The sequence below is a fragment of the Misgurnus anguillicaudatus genome, chromosome 8 (genome assembly GCF_027580225.2).
Source record: "Misgurnus anguillicaudatus chromosome 8, ASM2758022v2, whole genome shotgun sequence".
Classification (NCBI taxonomy): Eukaryota; Metazoa; Chordata; class Actinopteri; order Cypriniformes; family Cobitidae; genus Misgurnus; species Misgurnus anguillicaudatus.
In genome coordinates, this window is record NC_073344.2 from 36,737,466 (window position 1) to 36,762,028 (window position 24,563).

The 24,563-nt window shown below is 36.8% G+C and overlaps 2 protein-coding genes and 1 non-coding gene across 4 annotated transcripts; 1 reads left to right on the forward strand and 2 right to left on the reverse strand.

The window, feature by feature from the left end:
* Positions 1 to 2,644: 2,644 nt before the first annotated feature.
* Positions 2,645 to 2,717, forward strand: trnak-uuu (transfer RNA lysine (anticodon UUU)). The gene has a single exon. It is a non-coding gene; the product is annotated as a tRNA-Lys (tRNA).
* Positions 2,718 to 4,343: 1,626 nt separating this feature from the next.
* Positions 4,344 to 6,971, reverse strand: LOC129451240 (caspase-3). Its single transcript, XM_055214310.2, has 6 exons — positions 6,711 to 6,971; positions 5,866 to 6,204; positions 5,661 to 5,755; positions 5,472 to 5,574; positions 4,810 to 5,305; positions 4,344 to 4,707 (listed from the first exon to the last, which is right to left on the reverse strand). The coding sequence occupies exons 2-6, from the start codon at positions 6,179 to 6,181 to the stop codon at positions 4,572 to 4,574; spliced, it is 1,146 nt and encodes a 381-aa protein (XP_055070285.2). The 5' UTR covers positions 6,182 to 6,204; positions 6,711 to 6,971; the 3' UTR covers positions 4,344 to 4,571.
* A 1,894-nt stretch (positions 6,972 to 8,865) lies between these two features.
* LOC129450791 (caspase-8) lies at positions 8,866 to 20,701 on the reverse strand. Of its 2 annotated transcripts, none has more exons than XM_073870836.1 (11): positions 20,449 to 20,701; positions 15,186 to 15,315; positions 14,693 to 15,017; positions 14,581 to 14,606; positions 13,570 to 13,725; positions 12,023 to 12,118; positions 10,566 to 10,716; positions 10,436 to 10,470; positions 10,184 to 10,298; positions 9,591 to 10,095; positions 8,866 to 9,499 (listed from the first exon to the last, which is right to left on the reverse strand). In XM_073870836.1, the coding sequence occupies exons 3-11, from the start codon at positions 15,000 to 15,002 to the stop codon at positions 9,349 to 9,351; spliced, it is 1,545 nt and encodes a 514-aa protein (XP_073726937.1). In that variant the 5' UTR covers positions 15,003 to 15,017; positions 15,186 to 15,315; positions 20,449 to 20,701; the 3' UTR covers positions 8,866 to 9,348. The 2 variants fall into 2 exon arrangements, with proteins under 2 accessions (XP_073726937.1, XP_073726936.1); XM_073870835.1 differs by having other exon boundaries at positions 13,570 to 13,884; positions 20,449 to 20,700.
* Between the last annotated feature and the right edge of the window lie 3,862 nt (positions 20,702 to 24,563).

Consider the following 24,563-nt stretch of genomic DNA (forward strand, 5'->3'; position numbering starts at 1 on the left):
ATTCTTAGCGGAGTTTACCGGAAGCTACGTGCAGCAGCTTGTTTATGTTGTTACTGCTGAAACGGTCTATAGGTGCACAGGAACAATCCTTTCTAAAATGCATTAAACTTTCGTTTACAAATACGTGAAACTCACGGAGTGGTCAGGGGTGTTCACTGATATGCTCACACAAAAATCACTGCAAAAGATGCTTTCCAACAGGTTTTATCGTAGTTTTTGTCCAACTCCATTGACTTGTATTAGATGTGCTGTGAGGTACGGTATTACTCCGCGCCGGGAACGTTGGTTCTATTCTTGCAATTGGCAAAGGCGGATTATCGCCACCGACTGAGCTGGAGTGTCTATTATTCAAGCTCTCAACAGAAGAATATGCGGGTGTGACGGCGTTTGGAAAAATAGGTCCACAAGTTAACAACGAATGGTCAAACACCTGTTGGAAAGCATCTTTTGCAGCGATTTTTGTGTGAGCATATCAGTGAACACCCCTGACCACTCGGTGAGTTTCACGTCTTTGTAAACGAAAGTTTAATGCATTTAGGAAGGATTGTTCCTGTGCACCTATACAGCCATTGTAGAGGTGGGAGGTGATACAATAAACACCCGAAAATTCTCGGGCCAGCATCATATGTTCAAATTTCAGTTAAAACCGCTACATATACAGTATTGTTCAAAATAATAGCAAATTGGGCAATTAGTTGAATTAGTTGAAAGGGGTGTGTTCAAAAAAATAGCAGTTTGGCATTCAATCACTGAGGTCATAAATTTTGTGAAGAAACAGGTGTGAATCAGGTGGCCCCTATTTAAGGATGAAGCCAAGACTTGTTAAACATGCATTTGAAAGCTGAGGAAAATGGGTCGTTCAAGACATTGTTCAGAAGAACAACGTACTTTGATTAAAAAGTTGATTGGAGAGGGGAAAACCTATAAAGAGGTGCAAAAAATGATAGGCTGTTCAGCTAAAATGATCTCCAATGCCTTAAAATGGAGAGCAAAACCAGAGAGACGTGGAAGAAAACGGAAGACAACCATCAAAATGGATAGAAGAATAACCAGAATGGCAAAGGCTCAGCCAATGATCACCTCCAGGATGATCAGTCTGGAGTTACCTGTAAGTACTGTGACAGTTAAACGACGTCTGTGTGAAGCTAATCTATTTTCAAGAATCCCCCGCAAAGTCCCTCTGTTAAAAAAAGGCATGTGCAGAAGAGGTTACAATTTGCCAAAGAACACATCAACTGGCCTAAAGAAAAATGGAGGAACATTTTGTGGACTGATGAGAGTAAAATTGTTCTTTTTGGGTCCAAGGGCCACAGGCAGTTTGTGAGACAACCCCCAAACTCTGAATTCAAGCCACAGTACACAGTGAAGACAGTGAAGCATGGAGGTGCAAGCATCATGATATGGGCATGTTTCTCCTACTATGGTGTTGGGCCTATTTATCGCATACCAGGGATCATGGATAAGTTTGCATATGTTAAAATACTTGAAGAGGTCATGTTGCCCTATACTGAAGAGGACATGCCCTTGAAATGGTTGTTTCAACAAGACAATGACCCAAAACACACTAGTAAACGGGCAAAGTCTTGGTTCCAAACCAACAAAATTATTGTTATGGAGTGGCCAGCCCAATCTCCAGACCTTAATTCAATTGAGAACTTGTGGGGTGATATCAAAAATGCTGTTTCTGAAGCAAAACCAAGAAATGTGAATGAATTGTGGAATGTTGTTAAAGAATCATGGAGTGGAATAACAGCTAAGAGGTGCCACAAGTTGGTTGACTCCATGCCACACAGATGTCAAGCAGTTTTAAAAAAACTTTGGTCATACAACTAATAATTAGTTTAGTGATTCACAGGATTGCTAAATCCCAGAAAAAAAAGTGTGCATTTTTTTAATGCATGTTTTTTATATACTTAAACCACACACACACACACACACACACACACACACACACACACACACACACACACACACACACACACACACCTAAAGCTGTATTTTAAAAAGTTATTTTAAATGAACAAGGATCAATAAAATAAATATATGACAATTGTTTATGACTTATGTTTTTTTTTTACATGCACAACAAGCTTGATTCATTCTCATTATCTTCTCTCTCTTAAGATATGTCATAAATATGTATAAATAATTATCTGCTATTTTATTCCAACCGTTACTCCTGTTCGGGGGCTTTCGTAAACAATTAGTTTGTACCTAGAGTTACGCTCTAACCATTTTTTATGGTGCAACGCAAAAATATTTAGTAGTGCAAGTTGTAACATAAGGCTGGTTCGGCTTCATGCGGCGCCGCAAGAACTGATTGGCGCATGAAGTAAAACTATCGCGAGAGCCGAGTCGAAATTAGATATCTCCGTGGGATTTCTCGAATCGCTCTCGCGGTACTTTGACGTCATCCGGCTATCGGTTCTTGTGGCGCGACACGAAGTCGAACAAGCCTTGTCCCTTCGTCGCAAATAAGCTTACGCACAGCTGGTGCAATAGGCCCCAGCCGATTTAAAGGGGCAGAAATATCTGGCCCTTGCGAAGTTAGCGAGGAAAGGTCATAAAAATAACGCTGCAAGGAAAGTCGCAAGGCACAGAAATTGAAACATCAAAGAGCATGCGCAGTCTACATACTTTCAGAGCCCGGATAGCTCAGTCGGTAGAGCATCAGACTTTTAATCTGAGGGTCCAGGGTTCAAGTCCCTGTTCGGGCGGTACATTTTTCATTCTTTAAATCTGTGTTTATGTGCTAGTATGATGTGCCTCAATGAGCATACACTCGACCGCTGTAGTTTTGTTCGATTAACTGTTTTCGGAACCCATTTCTTAGTTACATCAGTGGCCTGTAATGACTGGAATCTATAAATTCCATATATTCATTTAATATAAATTGTAGATTTTCAGATGTTTTTACATATAATTTTAATATGGCATTAAGGACGTCATGTACGGTTAGCGACCTCCACAGGACATCATAAACATATTATTAATTTTAAGACCGACCAGCCGGTGGGTGGCGTCGTTTCATTATTGGCGATATGAAACACAAGTAAAGTAGATACAACCTCTACTTCACAGATCTGGATCAGGCCAAACTGATCCCTGCTAATGTAAACATTACGGTTCAAAATGATGCAGCAGTAGTATACTGCATAAAGTATGTGTGTGCCTAATCCTGCACGACGTGTGTCGACACAATTCAAGCACCCTTGTTTGTGTGAGCGCGCCACCTATTGGATGAATGTTTTCCACAAAATACAAATTACTTAACAGTTTTTTTTTTACCCAAATACTAATTCGTTTTGCAATCTAACTTAGTTTCCAAGACCTGCACGTTTTTATTAATTATTTTTAAATTATCAGTCTATTATCATAACAGGAAAAATGATTCACTCTCAGAAATAAAAGTACAACTGTACCTTTTCTGTCACTGGGGCTGTACCCTTTCATAAAGTACAGCTTTGCCCCTAAGGATTTCATTTTAGTACCTCAGAGGTATACTTGGACCAAAGGGAGCTTATTAGTACCTCAAAAATAAATATTAGTATTTCAAAGGTACATCTTGGTGTTTACATATCTGTACCTAATGGTCCATACAATTACCTTCTTAAAGGGTGCGGCGCCACTGACAGCTAGGGTACATATTTTGACTTTTTTCTAACAATGTAGGTCCTAAAGGTAAAACCTAACAGTTAACTTAACTCAAACCATTTGCATTAGACCATTTAAGTTTTAAAACATAAATTTAAGTACTGTGAACTTTAGTCATGAGCAATTATGCACTTATATTTAAGTAGTGTGAACATAAATATAAGTGAATAACTGCATATGACTCAATTTGTTTAAGTTCACAGTACTCAAATGTATGTGTTTTAAAACTATTGCAACCGGTTTACTTAAATGGTTTGAGTTAACTTTTAGGTTTTACAGTGTACGGTAATCTAGCCAAAATTGTATTTTGTTTTTTATTCATGTAGAGGTACCAAACGGAAACGTAGGGTACAGCCCCAGTGACAGAAAAGGTACAGTTTTGTACAGTGTTGGACTAGATTTACTTTTTGTAAATTATATACAAAATGTATTGGCCAATAGTTTAAGGTAAGATTAGATAAGGCTTTCCACAACCACACACTCAAGTGCAAAAGGGTTTATCATGGGGCATGTTGTTTTCCAAAAACCAGTATAACAAGTAAAATTTACTTATGCAGAGCCTCTTTAACACTTTAGTAAACTTCAGCATTATAAGCTTTATTAATCTTTGTAAATGTTAATGCCAATGCAGTTGTTCATGTTAGTAGGCTATGTGTTAACTGATGTTAACATTTACAAAAAATGTGTACAACAATTGTGAGTCTTTTTTAGTAAAAAATTCATAAAAAACAAACAAACTTTTTTACAGTTTGTGTAATTTCTCAAAGATATTTGGAAAATGTAAGCTTATAAGCACCATTATAAAATAAAAATTAACATTATTCCTGTCATGTTATCTGATTTGGTCCTCATTTGATAAAAATACTTTTACAGATGTCATAAGAAACATCACATGTCCTGTAGGACTTTTCAGTATTTCACTGGGGACTGGGTACAGGAAGAATTAGTTTCTTCCTCAATGCAACTTCGAAGACCGGCATTTGTTTGAATTCATTCCCCTTTTGGCTGACCTCATCATTCACATGCAGGAGTATTGTATTGATGTCTGTACCCCTGAGAAAATAAAAAGGTAATTTTAGAACACTTCATGGCCATCTTGTTATTCTTGTATAAATTATACGAGGAACAATGTAGGAAAATGTGTTACAAACTTACTGAGGACAATGCGTCTCTAGCTGCCGACAAAGTGACTGAATAAAATGGGAGCCATTTTTTCGGGTTCTTTTTGAAACATAACCTTCAATAGTAGATCTGGCAATAAGGAAATCCGAGTCAGCCGGGATGACTTCAAAAATATCATCCTCCACCTCCAGGTCCGACTCCTCTCCTTCTGAATCGTCTGCTTGGACTTTCACAGCACAGTTTTCTTTACTCCCACGACAGGCTTGTATAAAAAAGAGTTTGGGCTTTCCAGCTAGATTCTTGCAGTTGATGCCATCAAAAGGTTCACGTATGTCATTAACATTAACAGTGCGGCTGTCGATTCCAGAGATTCCGTCCTTGTTGCCGTGGCTGAGGATGCAGCATATGAAGCAGTCGCCATTCACTTTCTTGCCTAGGTCCTGCAGGAGAGCTTTCATTTGTGCTGCAGTTTTGTCTCTATGCACCACCACATCAAACCCCAGCCATTTAAAAACTTTTTCAAGAGAGTCTAAGGGAAAGGGTGGAAAAATGAATGATTAGGCCTATCGGTTTTATTAAGATTACTTATTATTAATCTTTAAGGCTATAACTTATTATTAATAATGAATTCCATGGTTCACATTCCTTGGAAATTGTAACATTGAAACATAATAATGATAATAATTAAAACAAACTTTGGTCCACATCTGATCCCTTCCTTTCATCCGTTCGAAAATGCACATTGTTGATAATAACACAGGTACCAGGTGGACGTTGGGTTATCTTGTATTGCTTGATCTGAAATATACATTAGTAACATACTTGATGATATAATAGGCTATAAACATACTTTATACATCTTTAATTAAGGCTATACAAGTCACCTCTGCTAAATTGTCCTCATTATCAGGATATTTCAGGCTGGTGTCTGAAGCAGGGGTCCGGGGCCCATTAGGGGGTCCAGGGGGCTTTAAGTTGTCTTAAAATGAAAATTAGCATTAAAGCAGCATTAGCCTAAACAACTTAAGATAGTTCTTGGATGTTTTATAACAAGATTAGAATATGGTTGGAATATGGGTGTAAATTTACCCTGTTCTCCACTTGAAAGTGCAACAATGTCATGATTCTTCAAAAATTTGAACGTTTCCTTTATACTGTCTCGTCCTAAAAGCTCTACAAATTGGCGACACGTGTCCTCTCCCTTGCTCATGACTTGATCGAGCATTTCGATGACCATCCTCTCTCTAGAATTTTTACCGACATCTTGGAGCTTCGTGTACTCGCGCTGAGTTATAATATTATCTTGCTGGGCATGCTGGACGATGAAGTCAGCTTGTTCACATAAATTCTCAATGAGCAAGACTTTATATCGACGAATTCGCTCGTAGAACTCTTTTGTGGCCATGTCGTAAAATAAACTCTGAATAGCTGGATAATAAAAGAGGAATGAATTAACATTTCCTGCATGTTATCGTATTGCAGACAGAACCATAGTCGATCACATATGCACCAAAAGTCATTGTACTTCTATCAGCGAAAAATAAAGCTTTTTAATCAATTTCTTCATGTAAACAATGATTATAAAGCAATGTTTACATGAAGAAATTGTTATAAAATCGTAATTTCTGGCAACAATCTCTTCTCTTGGTAAAAACTTTTAGCTTTCGTTTCCTTTGTGTGAATCTGTACTTTGCACACATTATTTCCACTATGTGACCCACGTGAAATCCATAAAAGTATGAAATCAGAAGAATCAAAGTATATGTCAATCTCAGTCAATATTAAAGATGCACGGCTATATTTTAACAGATTGCTCCTTACATTTTTCGTGTAATGGAACACACAAACACGACTTTAGCTCGGGTTTCACAGGCAGCGTCACGCGCAGTTGTCAAATATCAATATATTAGCTACATTTACAGAGTAACACTCACCTTCGTAAGAATTTCCCCCCGCAGACCCTTGAACTTCGATGGCTTAATTATTTTATTCAAAAAGAGGCAATGTTGTTTCCTAATAATTTAAACTTTTAAAACTAATAATAATCCAATAATAAACGAATGCTTATATGTTAACAATATCCTCCATAAACAATTTGTTTTCAAAGTAATAGGCTATTTGTGTCACTACAGAACTTGCTGCTGGTGTATAAAGGAAGCGTTGAACTTGTGTGCATGTTTAGGTCTGAAGGGGTGGGGTTTACATGACATTCACTTAAATATACAAAATGTATTACCACATTGTCGGATTCCGGAAAATTTTGTTCCATCCTCATGTTCAAATAACATAACCTCACCCCAACCATAACCCAACCGGAAATACATTTTAAGGCTATGGGATTTGTTTAACAAGTGTTTTTGTTGTTGTTGTTTTGATCTTGTTTTAATGTTAAGCACTAAAAAAACTTGAAACCGTTTTTATTTTTGGATTTTCCATTTTTTAAACCACAAAACGTAGTTTAGCTCAGAGTCTGTGTCTAGGCAAAGGTTCAGTTTTTTTCTGAATATGACTACAGAATTTGCTTCAGAGGTCATTTGAAAACATTACGAAAAGATTTGTAAGGACACAGAGATTAGGTAATACATAATTAATGAACCAAGGGGATTTACATACATCACTAGATTGCAGAGAAAGTAAAGGAATGAATGCCTTTCAGTTTTTACATTTGCATTTGCTTTTTGAAACTTTAGGCCCAAAAGTGGTTTAATCTTATATTTTACAGCATGATCTTATTTTTATTAAAACTCCAGAATGATTTTCTACAAAAAGCAAATAAGTTAAATATCAAGATTAATGTATTTTAACTGAGCTAATCTGCTGTTAATCTGGGCACTTTTTGATAGTTTTATGACATTTATGTAAAATATAAATACAATCATTTTTCTTTTTAATTAATGTTAAAACTTTTACCTCAATTACCTAAATGATTCTATTTATTTGAATTTAAAATAAGCATTTTTATGTTTTTCACCTAAAATTCACACAAAAGCATGATTTTCCTTAAAAACTTCATTCCATTAATTCAATTAACACAAATTATTTTAACACATTTAAAATAAATTACACTTTTTTGTGACATCTGCTGGAATTAAAATAGCAATTAGATGAAATATCAATGTAAATATAAAATGTTTTTTTTTATTTACTTAAAAAAACTTTTCATGAAAATCTTTATTTCCCCCCAAATGTGTCCCACTTTAGTTTTTTGTGACATCACATCAAAATAGCAATTACATGCAATTTCAATAGCTGTACTACTGGATGCAATCTATAAAACAATGTTGTAACAAACTTAATGTCTTAAGTTCTAGATTTTCATACAAGGTAAAATATTTGAATAGTTGAAAAATAGTCATAGATGCCATAATATGCTTACAGACAAATCTGTCCGTGTTATGAGAAAAATACAAAGTAGGATAATGTAATCACTTATTCTCAGCATCAAACAGTAAGTATGAGATTCAGGGTCTCTGCTACATTTAACCTATTTTGCCATTGTGCTGTTACAGAATGACTTAAAACTTTACTTTAGCTACACTCTAAAAAATGTTGGGTTGTTTTTAACCCGGGGCTGGGTAACTATTGGACAGAACACATTTCTGGGTTAAAATGACCCAAATAATGGGTTGTTTTTACCCAACTGCTGGGTTATTGTTAATCAACCACGTTAAACAACATAGCAGTTGGGTTAACACAACCCATTATTTTTTTAGAGTGTATATGTTTTATCTGGAAGCATAGTCAAATCTTGCTCTAAGACTTCGATCTCTCTTTGAATTGTGTGTGTGTGTGTGTGTTCTGCACAACGGCCGATTGACAATTTTTTTAATTGCTCAGTTATCACCTTATCAATTTTTTGTTTATGTACCATATGTGTCTGTGCATAGTTGTGTGTGTGTGCATTTGTGTAAATGTTGGTTTAATTGAGGGTGTTGTATAGGCTCACCCATTCATTTATGTGTATTTATGATCAAACAAAGCAGTCTGTACCACATCCACTTACATGTGTTTGATATCCACATGCATGCACACACACACACACACAAATCTTTTTTTCTGACTTTTACAATGTCTTATTGAGACAAATGATAAGCTGTAAATTGTATTAAGGATCTGATAACAGAAACAGAAATCAATAAAAACAAGATAAGAATGGAAGAAACATAAGGTTTCTGTATAGACGTAAAAACAAGACACTGGTTGTAGGGGCAGCAATAGGGTGGGGCAACAGGAACACAACTACAGCAGGATCCAAAAGAGAATACAAGAAAGTAATATATCATTGAAAATCATACTGACCCAGTAACACTAACAGAGCACCAAATTGCCATCAAATAATCTCTTACTGCTGCTACCACCATCGTAGCTCTGTGTTGTTGTTGTTTTGCCTAGTGTATCTCTGTTATTCTGTGTAGCTCCGTAGTCCTGGAGAAACGTTGTGTTATTTCATTGTGTATTGCATCAGCTATATACGGTTGAAATGACAATAAAGCTTCTTGAACCTTGAACTCTGACCGTCCCTGGAGCACCATCATTAGTGTATAGATCTAGTCACACAATGTTTATAGTTTCCTATAGCGGGCAATCAGGAGCATCAGTCCAAGGAAGAACCAGTTTCTTGGTTAAGGTATACCGAGGTTCAGGTATCTGCTTATAGCCCCTCATATTTTTTTTGCTCACTTCACGGTTCACCGATATCAGAATGGACAAGATATCCACTTTTCTATGATAGAAAAGATGCAGACAAGTTAACCGTTAAACTACCGAAGACAAAAAACGTTCATAATTTTATAAACATCCGCTTTCAAACTCACCTGGGACAGAGTTTTTCCAGCTGTCTACAGAGCTCCTGGATATAGATGGACCCATCTCTAGTGTTTCGGAATGACTGACAATGCCCTACAGTGGCCATTGCAATTAAAAAATCAGCTTCCAATGGGATGCTCTGCTGCACAACCATTTGAGCATCTTTTTCATATCCTCCATCTGCTGTGATATTCTCCTGGCCAGTCTCTATCAACACTCCTTGCTGGGCCTTACTACCTTGACAGGCCTGAATAAAGAAAAGCTTAGGCTTGTTTGCAAGTGTGCGGCTTTCAGCGTAAGGCAACGTGAGATCCCGGATTAGAATCTCTTTGCCGTCTGTGCTTAGCACAGTGCTCTCTGCTCCATGAGAGAGGATGCAGCAGACAAAAGCATCCATTCTAGAATGATCCTTCTGTGCAAACTCATTTATCACATTCAGCATATCTGCAGCTTGGAGGTCATTCCTGACCTCAACCAGAAAATGCATTTTGCGAAACACTCTGCTAAGATCATCTAAAAAGACACAGAGAGAGTTAATGAGGCTCATTTAAGAAGTGATACAGTGAAGTTATAAAGTAGATGAAAGTTGTAGCTGGAATACCTCTGTCTTTATCTGTGCCTGTTCGGTTGGCTAACATACTTGTTGAATGAAAGTTGAAGTTGTTCATGATCAGACAGTATCCTACAGGCCGCTGGGTCATGGTATAATATTCCTCCTACAACAGAATAAAGCACTATTATAGTACAGATTGTATTTATTGATTAGAATACAAGCAGAAACAACAGCTGATCATGTTTTTTGACTATTTTATCCCTTTCTCAAATATTTGACATGCATATCGCGCATACTTACCTCAGGAAGTTCGAGTTCTTGTTTTGTCACTTCCCCTATTAAACGAAAAAAATCAGTTTAATGATTTTTGATAAATGTTAAATAGAGAGTGATAGGGAAAAGTCATTTATTTTTTATTTAAATTTTGAACCTTGTTGCTGGTCTCTGTGCCTATTCTTGAACTCTTCTATTTTCCAGGCCAGCTCTTTGTCACATATATTCAGAATATCATGTAGTTCATCCAGGTTGTCTTCTTTAAGCCTCTGCTGCTTTTCCATGTCAATCAAAATGTCTAGAAATGACTGTGTAATACAATAAGAGCAAGACCATCAAATATAACATACGGTAGAAACACTTATTTTCCTTTTCTTACATTCATTCTTAAGTATTTTACCATAAAAAGACTTCTGTTGGGACCAGGGATGTCATGCACCAATTTTTTTAAAGGGGCACAGTGTGCACAGCTCACATAAATGTGTGCACAAACAGATCAAAATCACCACAATGAATGTTTTGACTAACTTTTATGTCAATTAATTCAATCAATCAGAATAATATTGGCAGAAGTTACATCTGAAACGTTTATTTACGTTCTGTTTATTGCTACTCAATTTGTGCCATTATTCATTTGCACATCAATTGAGTTATGTTATAAATAAATGTAATTTTAAATACATAAAGTAAGCTATATAAACAATGAAAATGACATTTCATTTTAATTGCATTTTTTTAAACCTAAAAAGTATGTTTATAAAAACTATTAAAGGTTATTTGCACTAAATTTGACCTCATATGTGAGCCTATATCTTCGTCTGACACCACATACTGTGACAGTAAGTACTGAATTATATGAACTACCTACTCATCTACCATTAAATCAGTAGGTAAAGTATTAATATGGATAGTATGAATGAATTCAAACATATTAAATTCGCCATGTTGATACATCACGTGACATACGTCGTCATAACAAAAGGTTAGTCGTTAACTAGAATGAAGTTAAACTAATCCAATTTAACTACACAGGACAGGCGTTTAAAATATGCATTGCATTTAAATAGACAGAACAGAATTTTTTTTTTATAAAACGCATCTCCTTCTTCATTGGATAACTCCTCTCTCGGGGGCTCACGTGATAGTAAAGTATACAACGAATTACCCCCTTCGGGATCTTGCCAGAAATAGTAGGTCATTCTGGTCTTTTTCGGACATACTACTCGCCTTGCCTACTGCTATTCGCCTACTATATAGTATGGAAGAAGGCGGTTTCGGACGCAGCGAATGTAATTTCGCGAACTCTGTTGGACCAAGATAAATCTAGAAATTTAGATTAGTTCAGATGAAAAACATTAAAAAAACCTGACCATTTTTTTTATCAGGCTCTTATGTTAAGTTTCAGTAATTTTAGTTTAATGCTAATGAAAAGGTTATTAGTCTGTAATCGAAATGCACACATCACTTTAGTAATTTCATTGTAATTAAAAATTTTTACTGACTTGTGCTTTTTTATTATTTATTCATAAATATTCTTTTCTTAAACTGCAAATCCTGTTAACTTGTTTAAAACATTTCTCAACTGCATTTCTTAAAATATGGCCTAGTACTCACAGCGAATGGTCCCAGCTGTGTTTTTGAACGTTTTGACCATTGGAACCTCATTTGATGAAGGTTTTCTTCTTTAATGCTTACAGATAATCCATACAGCATACATCTGTGACAAGGAGAACCTATGTAAGAGTCTGCGTTTACAAAGTTTGCAATAACAGAGTTTGTGTTAACCATACACTTAAAAATAATGGTTCTTTTGTTAGGCCAAATGGTTCCATAAAGAACCTTTAACATATGCAGAAACGTTTTATTGCACAAAAGGTTTGTTGTAGCCACAAAAAGTAATACAGACTATATAAAAAGGTATAAAAGAAATCGATATTTTAAAAACCTTTGAAGGTTCTTTGGAGAAACAAAAATGGTTATTCTATGGCATCACTGTGGAGAACCTTTTGAAGAACCTTTATTTTTAAGAGTGTAACCATCTATTTTGTACACTTATAGTTGAGAATGTAAATATTTGCTTTCACAACAATTCTTTAATCAAATTATGACACAAAATGAAATGTGAAGTTGGGTTGCGATTCGTTTCAAATTCTCAAATGTAACTAAACAGAGATTTTAAACTGTAGTTTCAGTTTTAAAAGGTACCCCGGTTATAAACACATGTATGGTTATAAACACAAAGCCCTGTTTTCAGATTGTTTGTGATGGGGTGGAGCGGTTTGACTGAAGTTTGGACATGTGATGCTGGCCCGAGATTTCGGGTGTTTGTTGTATCACCTCCCACCTCTACAATGGCTGCATAGATGCACTGGAACAATCCTTTCTAAAATGCATTAAACTTTCGATTACAAAGACGTGAAACTCACCGAGTGGTCAGGGGTGTTCACTGATATGCTCACACAAAAATCGCTGCAAAAGATGCTTTCTAACAGGTTTATCGTAGTTTTTGTCCAACTCCATTGACTTGTATTAGATGTGCTGTGAGGTACAATATTACTCCGCCGCCGGGAATGTTGTTTGTATTCTTGCAATTGGCAAAGGTGGATTATCGCCACCAACTGGGCCGGAGTGTCTATTATTCAAGCTCTTAACGGAAGAATGTACGGGTGTGAGGCGTTTGGAAAAATAGGTCCACAAGTTTACAACTAATGATAAAACACCTGTCAGAAAGCATCTTTTGCAGCGATTTTTGTGTGAGCACACCAGTGAACACCCCTGACCACTCGGTGGGTTTCACGTCTTTGTAAACGAAAGTTTAATGCATTTTAGGAAGGATTGATCCAGTGCACACCTATGCACCCATTATAGAGGTGGGAGGTGACACAACACCCGAAAATTCTCGGGCCAGCATCATATGTTCAAATTTCAGTCAAAACCGTTCTATTTCATCAAAAACAATCTGAAAACAGGGCTTTAAGTGTAAAATACCGATCTTGTCCTTTAAGTAATGAAAATATTTAATGTGTTTCTATAAATTTATTGTAGTAGTTGAAAGCAAATATAAAGTATTAAAGAATACAAGTCTTCATAGTCAGGGTACCTTTTAACAGTCAAGTTTCCACCTGAGAAATCACACCCCAAAGTTCACAGTTAAGACTCTTCATACATCTGTAAGCTGAGACACCTTTGGTCAGGTCTCTACATGCCTGCAGATGCCTCTCCACCTGCTCTTTGGATATGCCAAGGATGACAAGCATGTCAAGACGCCCGATTCTGTACAGCAGCTCAGGTAGGAGGAGCTCATCATCAAGCAGTTCCTGCTCATCCAATTGAAAGAAGAGGTCTTTTGCATTAGTCACAGTCTCCAAATGCTTTTTGCAATCCAGGTCTGTACACAGAAACTTTAGCTCAGAAACATTAACGCGTGTCAACTCCTTACAGATCTTGCAAAGCTTCTGTTGAAAGTCAATGCTGAGCTGAATGAGTAAACAACAAAAGTTCAATCAGTTCAATCAACAGAAGAATTATGAAATTAATCTGCAAGTAAAACTAACTTTGTGTCAACAGAGAAGAACAGTGAATCTTTTATGTATTACTGTAAAAATAATCCTTGCTGCACCTAAACATTTAATAAACTTGAATTTACAGTTAAGTTCAATAAATTATACAAATAAAATTGGAATAACTAAAGCTAATTCAACTTTATTTATAGCAACTGCTTTCCAACAATATATAGTTTGTCAAGATTGTTTATGTTTAGAATAGGGTATTAATATATTCATTATTTAGGTGCTATAAATATGTAATAACACATTGGGCCCACCTGTGGGCCAGTGACATATTAGAAACTGACTCTCACTATGTCATAATTGTCTGAACATGGTGAAGAAATATGAAAATTATACTCTTAGGGCTTTATAATTTGTCAAGATTATTAGTTTTAGAATAGTTTTAGTGTTATAAATATTTAACAAAAACAACATTGTGGCCCTCTGACATTTTAGAAACTTACTCTCACTACATAATTTTCCGAAAATGGTGATGAACAGCCTATAAGGTAGTGATAATAAAAATATATTTTAAAAGGAAGACACATAAGCTACTCTGTTAAAATAACAAAAGTCTGCTTGGAAAGTTAGTTGGATGTTAGTTTTAAAATTTTACAATTTTACCTTTGAGTTATCTTTAAACAGGTTGTCTGAAAAACAAAGCATGTAAATCATTTCACAGACAACTAAGAGAGGAAATAAATCGTAAGATTAAGATCTTGCTGAGTGAATTTACCTGTACCAAGAACTGGATGATTCTTCAACTTTGGAAAAGTCTCTAATATATCAATCTGTCCCAAAACCTCTGTGAATTTCTTGCAGGTTTCCTCCCCCTTGCCCCTGAGTTTGTCGAGTAAGGTTATGACTGTGCTCTCTCCACCTTCATTCCTTCGAGCATCGTTTAATTGATTGTAGTCACGGTCAGTGATGAGTTTATTTTCCTGCACAAACTGCAAGACGAAGGTGACATCTTCTTGCAAGGTAGCAATAAGAAAAAGTTTATTTTGAAGAATTCTTTCCCTGTATTCTTTTTGTTCTGTTTGCATCTTTCCAAATCAACCCTAAAGAAAAGAGAAGAATATAGAGATTTTCCTGCTAGTTATTTAAGTGTTTCACAGTTCATTGTTATTGAATTATATGAGATGTATAATATGTACATTTAGTCATTTGTATTGCTTATAAAAAATTACATTCAAGTATATTTAAAAACGGAAAATTATACAACTTACAAGTTTCACATGCTTTCTGGAAAAGGAAAGCATCACAACTTTTGAAGGTAAACTTCAAGTGGTGAATTTCCCACCATGCCATAGGGTTCTTCTTACAGGAGTTTGGGATCAGAGTTCAGCCCCCCATTGGCTAAAAATGTTTTTATAAAATAAATTATATTCTACAACAAATATGCATGTTCATTTAGGTTCTTACAAACTTTGTAAAACAATTGTTAATATGTGCATTTATCAAATCACACTGGAGGAGAGGTGGGACAAACACTATAGCGGCTGCATCCAAACCCACAATTGCTGTCTTGGTCACTCGAGAGTATCTGCATGTGACAGGAAGTAAGTGCGCAAGACTGTCCCATGTCTTAAAACTGCCAAAGTGCAGTGCCCTTAAACCATAGCTTTAAACCACACTAAACCCACACTTATGCCCTGCCCCAAATGGCACACTCCAGCAACATGATCTCATAAAGTTCCGTGGGATAGTCACGGAATTTTGTGCTCATTTTTCCGTGGCATTCTCACGGATCTCCGCATTTTTCCGTGGCCCTGCTACGGACTGTCTTTTTCCGTGGCATTCTCACGGATTGGTTAATCAACTGCTTTTTCCTATTTTCAAACCATTTTCGCTTCGGTTTAGGGTTAGATTTGGTGTTTGCGTTAGTATGTCACTTTAACTATTGGTTATACTATTTTTTGTGATTTATTCTTTTATATTTTCTAAACTTTAAACAATTGTCGCCTGGCGTTGGGGTTAGAGTTGGGTTTGGGTAGGGATGTCATTTCATGTAAATCTAACACTAAACCAAAGCGAAAATGGTAAGAAAATAGGACAAAACAGTTGAGTAACCAATCCGTGAGAATGCCACAAAAAAGACAGTCCGCAGCAGGGCCACGGAAAAATGCGGAGATCCGCGAGAACGCCACGGAAAAACGAGCACAAAATTCCGCGACCATGCCACGGAAATCCGTGAGATCAGGTTGCACTCCAGACTTATGGACTTCCTCAGAGTCCACACTTTGATGACATCATGTAGTGCAGACCCTTAGGGACCCTTGACGCGAGTCCACGGGAGTCGTATTTTGGGACAGACTTAAGCTGGAAATAGGAAGAGATGTTGCCCATCAGTGTGAACTCCTCCCTTTCGTCGTCTGATTAGTCTGATTGCTCTTGGTAAAGTGCGCGAAGCCTTCTGCAGTGCGGGCTTCGCAAAAGACAGCATCAAGGGTGCAAAGGGGGCGCTGATGAGCACACTTCGAAATGGAAAAATTACAAATGGGACACCCTACGGAGTTGTAGACTAGGCGTGCATGCGCAATTTAAGGCCACGAGATCGAAAGTCCACATGAAGTGCGGCATTTGGGACAGGGCCTTTCTCGAATACCGCTTTGGAGCGGAATTCAAGGCTAAACGTATTCCATCATGCATCATGATGTGGATGTAAATCGTGAGATTTCTTCCCAAACCTCGGAAACGTTTAATTTTATTTTTAATTGTATTTTGTAAAAGATCTGCAACTGCTTTGATCACATTAATGGTGTTGTTTATTCAAAGACTACTGAAAAAACTTTTAAAAAGCTGCATGCACAACATTTTTCTCCACAGGTGCAAAGAAGCCTACTTCTGAAAGTTTCAGATAAGTGTAGATAATAACCTTTAAGTCAAGCAAATGTTAATTTATTTATTTATTCATTTGTTTTGTTTTTTTATTTAAGGAAAAACTTAAAAATATATATTTTTATTTAAGTTGCCTAAATAAAAATTATTTTTTTTTTGCAAATTGCTGCCACTATATGGATTGACATTTTTACATTGCTAAGTGTGTCCCATTGGCTGAATAATGGAGGGTATGCATTGACGTCACTTTTCCACGCGACCACGCCGGAACTCGCCCTGTTGAGTGGCAAACGTTCAACAAAACGGCTGGCTTTCATAGCGGCTGCAGCGAAAATGCCAGTAAAACTGGCTATTATCAGCTTTAATTGAATTTAGTTGGACTTGATAGCACAGGTGGACAATACTTAGTTACATTTTCCAAGCATGTGTGCTTTATTAGGGTGTTTGTATTGGCATGTTTACTTCACTTTAAATGTTTAACGTTACTTCACTACATTCTAAAGCATAGAATCATACTGTGTATTCTTTAATAGGTTATTGCATATTAAAATTTATTTAATACCTAATTACATAAAAATGGTGTACTTTTACTTGAGTAAAAGTAAGTTAATGTACTTAAATATTAAATGTAAAACAAAAACAAAAACTTGTATTTATGAAATGTAATAGAGTAAGAATTATGATAATATGCTTTGGAATGTAGGTTTTCCAAAGAAAAACACTGATAAAATACAAATACTTGAAAAAAACTAGAAGTAGAAAGTAAAACTTCTGCTTGATAGTGTCCCAACGTGTCAACCCACCTGTGGTCTCTGGACGTTGGCATGAACGATCTATTTACTTCCCATTTAGGTGTTTTTTGGCAGTCTCAGTCTGTAAAACGATAGCTCCGAATTCTTGTTAAATCTGTTAGTACAGTCTATCGCACAACAGCTTTTCCCCATTTAGACACGTTTTCCCAGGGCCGTGCACAGGGGGGTGGCCCGGTGGCTAGAGCCACTGCCCCTCTGCCCTACCGCCAACCCGGGTCAAAGTGTTCTGTTACCGCTCGTCTAAAGATCCACCTTTTCTGGTAATCCACTTCGTGATTTCCCGCCCGCTATGCAGCATCTCTCACAATCTGTGTCCACTCTTTGAGGGCCGAAGATGACAGTTTGTTGAATTAACAGGTAGATTCATTACATTACCTGAGTTGTTGAGCTGCTCAATTAGTAATTTGGTAGTTTGAAGCCGAGAGAGGTTGTGTCCTACATTTATTTTTGCTTGGTTGTTTTCTCGTGATCACGACTTAATTTTCTCCTTACCTTATGAATTGGTTGGCCTATTCATGAGCATACATCATGTTTAGGGGAATAGGGCATTGCCATGTACACTGCAAAAAAATGATTTCAAGAAAAAAATGTCTTTGTATTTTTGTCTTGTTTTCAGTAAAAAAAAAAAAATCTAAAAATTCTTAAATTAAGATGTTTTTTCTTAAAGAGCAAAATGACCCAAGAAAATAAGTCTAGTTTTTAGACCAAAAATATCAAATTTAAGTGATTTTGTGCATAAAACAAGGAAAAAATCTTAAATTGTTTTAGAAAACTGTTAAAGATTTTTTGCTTACCCCATTGGCAGATTTTTTTTGTTTTGTGCACAAAATCACTTAAATTTGATCTTTTGTGTCCAAAAACTAGACCCACCCTCCCGGGTCGCCCCGCTCATCAAGAAAAAGCATCTTCACCTAAGAATTCTTAGATATTTTTACCGAAAACAAGACAAAAATACAAGATCCTTTTTCTAGAAAATAAGTTTTTTTGCAGTGTAAGGTGAACAGAAACACCCCCCTTGGGCTTATCAGCAGGTGGTCACCCTAGATGTGATTAAAGCTTACGTGTACTCAATAGAACATAATTTTTAGACAGCAAAAGCATATTTAGCTTAATTAGCATGAATGAACAAATTAGATTTTGCTTGGATCAGGGATTCGCTCAAGATGAAACAGATTTGCCAATAATTGACCATTTGATAGTGGTGAATTTAGGGACCGTCTATAAAGTAACTCCATATACGTTTCTACTTTAAACAGCATTAAAATGGAATTACTTAAAGTCAACAAACAGTCACAAAACCAACTGTAAAGTGTTCATGTGGTTGTCAACTATGCACACTTTTTTAGATTTTTTATTTTTATTTAAATAAACTGTTAAATACTATTGAAGATAGAAACGTGTGCATTGTTACTTTAGAGATGGTCCCTAAATTCACGAACATCAAACATCCAACTTTATTTATTAAGTCTGTCGACAATTAGCTACGCGTGGTAACCCAACTATGCATCAGCAGTCCAATTCAAAATAAATGAAATATTATGGACAGGAAATTACATTATGGCATTTGGATTATCATGTCAGGATAACAAGAAAACAACTTTTGTTATCTCAAGATCATGAGAAAATTAAGTCGAGATCATGAGAAAACAAGCAGCAAAAATAAAAATATGGATGACCTCTCTCGGCTTTCGTATGTTTTTGTATTTCTGTGGGTAATGATTTGCTCTTGGTCTTCTAAAAGTGCTAACAACTTAGCAAGTAAACATTCTTAGAATTACAGTGATTGTCTAATAAAAGTAATGTACCCGATGAGATCTAATATAAATAACACCAAATTTGATGTTGTTGGCACACTTTGTAGAAAAAAATAAAAATACAAAACAATGTTTTCACAAAAAAAAGAAGACTGCAAAGGAAGGCTGCAAAAGCTGTTCAAAATTGTAAACATGGATTCAAAGCTTCAGCACGTAAGTCATATAGAATATTAGGCAGTTTTGTCACACTTTAATTCTTGTTATTAAGTATATTATCCATTATAATCACTTCTCTTTTTCTGATACTAATCTATAACACATTATATTGTTAAAACCATATAAATTGTGCCCTCCCCCAGTGCCCCCTTTTTGGTTTGGGCCACTGCCCCTCAAAATGTCTGTGCACGGCCCTGCGTTTTCCCCTTGTTTTCGCTGATTTCACACTGTGCTGCCGCTCTGTCTTTTGCCACTCTGGGTGTAACCGCAGTCACTTTTGCCGAAGGTGACGTCACGTGCATACCCTCTATTCCAGTGTTTCCCAACCCTGGTCCCCGGGGCACCCCCTCCCAGAAAGTCCCAGATGTCTCCCCATCCAACACACCTGATTTAACTCATCAGCTTGTTGGGGACACATGTTTACCATTTTAGAAGGAGGCTGATGAGTCGAATCAGGTGTGTCAAACAAGGAGACATCCAAAACTCTCCGGGAGGGGGCGCCCGAGGACCAACAAAAGAAATTCATTAGCATGCTTTATTTTGTCTAACATTCAGGATATTTTGTTTCAATGTAACTTAGTCAACCAAAATGTTTTTCGTTATCTAGTTTGAGATAAAAAAAATCATAGCACGTCTTCCTGAATCGGCTAAATCGTTCAAATAGACAACGCATTAAACTGCTTGTACAAAGTCACTTCCCAAGACATCTTTCGATTTGACGTGACGAAACTATATTTTCGCCGAAACTATACTATCGACCTACTTTCCACCATTAACAGCGTGTTTTAGAATACATGTTTACAATTTCTTTGTATTTATGTAATAACTTAGTATAATTTATAAAAGTATAATTTCATAAAGTAACGTACCTTCGCCGGTGTAGCAGCCGATCCTGTTCCCCCTCCAGTCGCTAAAGCTTTTCTGCCGACATCGCAGGCGCAGGCACCCAAGAATATCTGTAGCCGTTTCTCAATACCAAGTACGCCAAACTCGGACTTGTGTCCTTCGTAGTTCGAACTTGCAAGTTCAGACTCGGAAGGACGAACTCCTGACACGAAATGCATTCTCGGAAACTTCGCTGTCATAAGACCTGTGGCTACTCGATCCGTACAGCAACCTGGATAAAAGAAAGTATGGGGCAACTATAGACAAGTTTTGAGCCGTTTCCGCTCTACGTCTTAACCCTATAACTGTCACTGCCTCTTTTGAGTGGGGGGTGAAAAGGTGATCTGCACGTTAAAATGACTATAACTCTGGCATTCTTTGGTTTACAAGCAAAATCTTGGTCTCTTTTTAAGAAGACAATTTATAGTTTTACACTGAGGTGTTTGAAGTTGTAAATATTAAACGACAAAAAAGTTGTACCCGTTTAAATTTATTTTCAATAATAAAAATAATGCAATAAAGTATATACTCTCTAATCAAATGTATATAAAAATTAAAATGTTTTACTCTCAAAACACCACACCAATAAAGACACAAATCTCAACTAGTTCTGAACCAAATTTTAGGTGAAAATAACAAAAAATGAAGTTTCTGTCACACTTTTAGTGGTTTTACCAACCAAGGCCACTAGGTGTCAACGGTTAGTTGCAATATCTTGTCAAAAGTTGATAAATTACTGTCTCTGCATTGTGTTTAATGCAAAAAGGTTTTGAAATATGAAAACTACAGTCTTAGAGCTTTCCAACGATATATAGTTTGTCAAGATTATTTCAAGTTTATAGGGTATTAGTGTTATAAATTTACAATCATTTATATGTATTCCTATGGGGTGAGTGACATTTAACAAAATAACTGTCCCTATACAAATTCTATCATCAAATGGCCTTGAAATATGAAAACTACATTCCCTGAGCTTTCCAACAATATATAGTTTGTCGAGGTTATTTCAGGTTAATGGGATATTTACAAATAAATATGTAATAACATTTTGGGCCCAACTGTTGGTCTGCGACATTTTAGAAAATGACTCTTACTACATACTTTTTTAAAAAAAATGGTGTTGATATATTAAAACTACATTCTTAGAGCTTTCCAAAGGTATATAGTTTGTCAAGATTGGTGTAGGTTTAGACTATGTAATTATTGTTTTAAATATGTAATGCCAAACGTCCCACCTGTGGGACAGTGACAGTTATAGGGTTTTAAACTCCTCCCATCGATGCAACCCACTTCCGTTCTGGTGGGCTGGGTTTGTTTTGCTAGCTAGCTCTGTTGTGCTGACAAAGCACTGATATCGCAGTGACAAAGAGGATATAACAATTACAACATGAAGAAAAGTGGTTCGGGAACGACGTGTGCGGTAGTTGGTTGCAAACACTCGAGAAAGCACCCGAACGAGTGGTTAGACAGTGAGTTAGTGATGGAGAAATGAAGCTTCGAATGAAGCACCGATACTTCTCTTAATGTTTCGAACCATGATTCGAAGCCGCAACGAGGGTGTCGAAAACAGCGCCATCTTTTGGTTAATAAAACATATAGCAGTTGCTTCTGGAAAAAGCTCCGTTAATGAAGCAACAAGCTTGAAATTCAGATGAATATTAATATTATGTGTACAAATAAAGCTTAGACAACATGTCTGTGAATGGTCAATATAATGAATTTATTTACTGATTAAAGTGTGGCAATAAATTCCAGTAGGAGTTAATATTCATATGATTCTATACTGTATTGTACAGAATAATGTTCACAGGCATATAATAACAGATGCGCACACAAGTATAAGTAAATACAATACTATATATACAGTATTATGTGGGACCAAAATGTGAATATGGCAAATAACTCATAAAAAACCTCTAGGGTTCGAACCTTCTGACGAAGCGCACGTGACTAAGCAGAAAGTGAAGCTTCAGGTGTGTTCGACTTCATGCGGCGCTGCGCAGACCAATCGGCGGATGACTTGAAGCAATGCATTCCGGTTAATAATTTTGTCCGACTTAAAGAGCCAGTAAGATGACAATTTTAAGCATCCTATCACTATTTATAAGTCCCGGACAACAGGTTTAAATGCATCCAAGGTCAAAAAACACTGTAATTTTCTCAAAATATAAATTTAAAATTACCCCATTTCTCAGAGATTCCCAAACGATTCGTGTAAAGCCGTTCAACGACTCAGTCTGCCTAAACCCCACCTTTCAGTAGCCTACTCTGCTCTGATTGGTCAACTGACACAGTGTCTTTGCACAGATCAGTCTCACAGACCACAGATCGGTGGCACAGCCCAACAACAGTGCAACATGTACTGACCTCGTGCTAACATGATTTACTGAGAAGACATTATCAACATCAATACACATCATTCATCATTAATCCAAGCAATAACAACGACGATTGAAACTAACATTTTACACTCATTTAAGCATTTATGTAAACTAACCGGGTCATAACAAAACCGTAAATGAGCATGCGTTAGCCGTTTGCTACATGACTCTCTGACAGTAAATTAACAGTTTAAACACACAACATCATTCATCATTAATCCAAACAATACAAACGACGATTGAAACTAACAATGTTACACTCATTTAAGCATTTATGTAAACTAACCGGGTCATAGCAAAACCTCTTGCTATCGTGACTCTGACAGTATATAAGTTAGAGTTAAACAACGATATCATTCATCATTAATCCAAGCAATAAAAACGACTATAGACATTTTACATTCATTTAAGCATTTATGTAAACTAACCGGGTCATAACAAAACCGTAAATGAGCATGCGTTAGCAGTTTGCTAACGTGACTCTCTGACAGTAAATTAACAGTTTAAACAACGATATCATTCATAATTAATCCAAGCAATAAAAACGAATATAGACATTTTACACTCTTTTAAGCAAGTATGTAGCTATAATCATACTTACAGTTTGTGGTTAGGAGACGCATGTTGTTCCAAATAAAGTGGGTACTGAACCACTTTCATTGCCAAACGTCTAAATCCCTCCGATAAAAATAAATTTTAACCACTGATTCTTCACAGCCAGACATGTTTAGTATATCCCTCCTTGAAAAAGTTTCCTTTGGTAGTGAAAACAACACAAGCTGAAAACACAGCGTGAGCTGATGTTAACACTCACACACAAACTAGCTGTGGGCGGGTCATAGTTTTCGTTTCTCCCGGGCAAGGCTGTAGGCGGAGATTAGTATCTCATGTGACGTGGATAAGTTTGTGTGACATAGATAATATCAGGAAGAAGACTCACTCCCTATAACGACTCGTTTCAGCGATTCAGAGTCGACTCCCTACTTTAGAAGCCAATAACTTTATTAATCATGCACTTTTTGGTTCAACTACTTTACACGTTGTTAACATTGATGGACAGCTACATGACACACTGCAATAAAGGTACGTTTCGATTTTGGATCTGTGTGGCTCTTTAAGCTGGCGCTGCAGGCACGTGACTGTGTCATATGGTTTTTAAGTACCGCGAGAGCGGTTCGAGATCAGCCGCCTGAGTTAGCCAACGCAGTTCGCAAAGAGGAGCTGCACGCAAAGAGGAGCTGGACGGGCTGTAATGACCATAGATATGTATAAAGGCTAGATGGCTCAAGGCGGAGTCAGCTGTGTCGTCACTTGGTGGCCATCTTAGGTCGGTGCTGCCATGGTGCTGCTCCCTGCTGCTGTGGACGGAAGGTGAGTGACATACGCCAACTAAAATGCTCGTAACTTGCTGAATTCTTGACGGATTTACAAACGGTTTGGTGTATTACAAACCTTATTAACGTGGCTATGATTTGTGCTGATGCCGATGTTTCGATGTATAATTTTTCACAAGTATGCAGTTAAATAGTCGCATCCCTGACGTTTATGACACACCAAGCCGTTTGAAAATCGGTTGAAAATTTAGCAAAATATAGTTATTTCAGCACTACATGCACAATAGACTTTAATGTTATAACTGGACGAGCGGTCCTGTCCTAAGATGGCCGCCGTGTGACGTCGTCGGGTCCCATTGGCTCTCAGCGCCGGTAAGCCATCTA

What these genes read in the sequence shown, in the direction of transcription:
- LOC129451240 (XM_055214310.2), bottom strand. Translation starts at nt 6,181, where the DNA reads ATGGCCACAAAAGAGTTCTACGAGCGAATTCGTCGATATAAAGTCTTG. An exon ending in ATGAGGACAATTTAGCAGAG is followed by an intron (nt 5,575 to 5,660) that starts GTGACTTGTATA and finishes TGTATATTTCAG; the next exon opens with ATCAAGCAATACAAGATAAC. An exon ending in GGGATCAGATGTGGACCAAA is followed by an intron (nt 5,306 to 5,471) that starts GTTTGTTTTAAT and finishes CCTTTCCCTTAG; the next exon opens with ACTCTCTTGAAAAAGTTTTT.
- LOC129450791 (XM_073870835.1), bottom strand. Translation starts at nt 15,002, where the DNA reads ATGCAAACAGAACAAAAAGAATACAGGGAAAGAATTCTTCAAAATAAA. An exon ending in TGTTTAAAGATAACTCAAAG is followed by an intron (nt 13,885 to 14,580) that starts GTAAAATTGTAA and finishes TTACTCATTCAG; the next exon opens with CTCAGCATTGACTTTCAACA. An exon ending in GCACAGAGACCAGCAACAAG is followed by an intron (nt 10,471 to 10,565) that starts GTTCAAAATTTA and finishes TTCGTTTAATAG; the next exon opens with GGGAAGTGACAAAACAAGAA.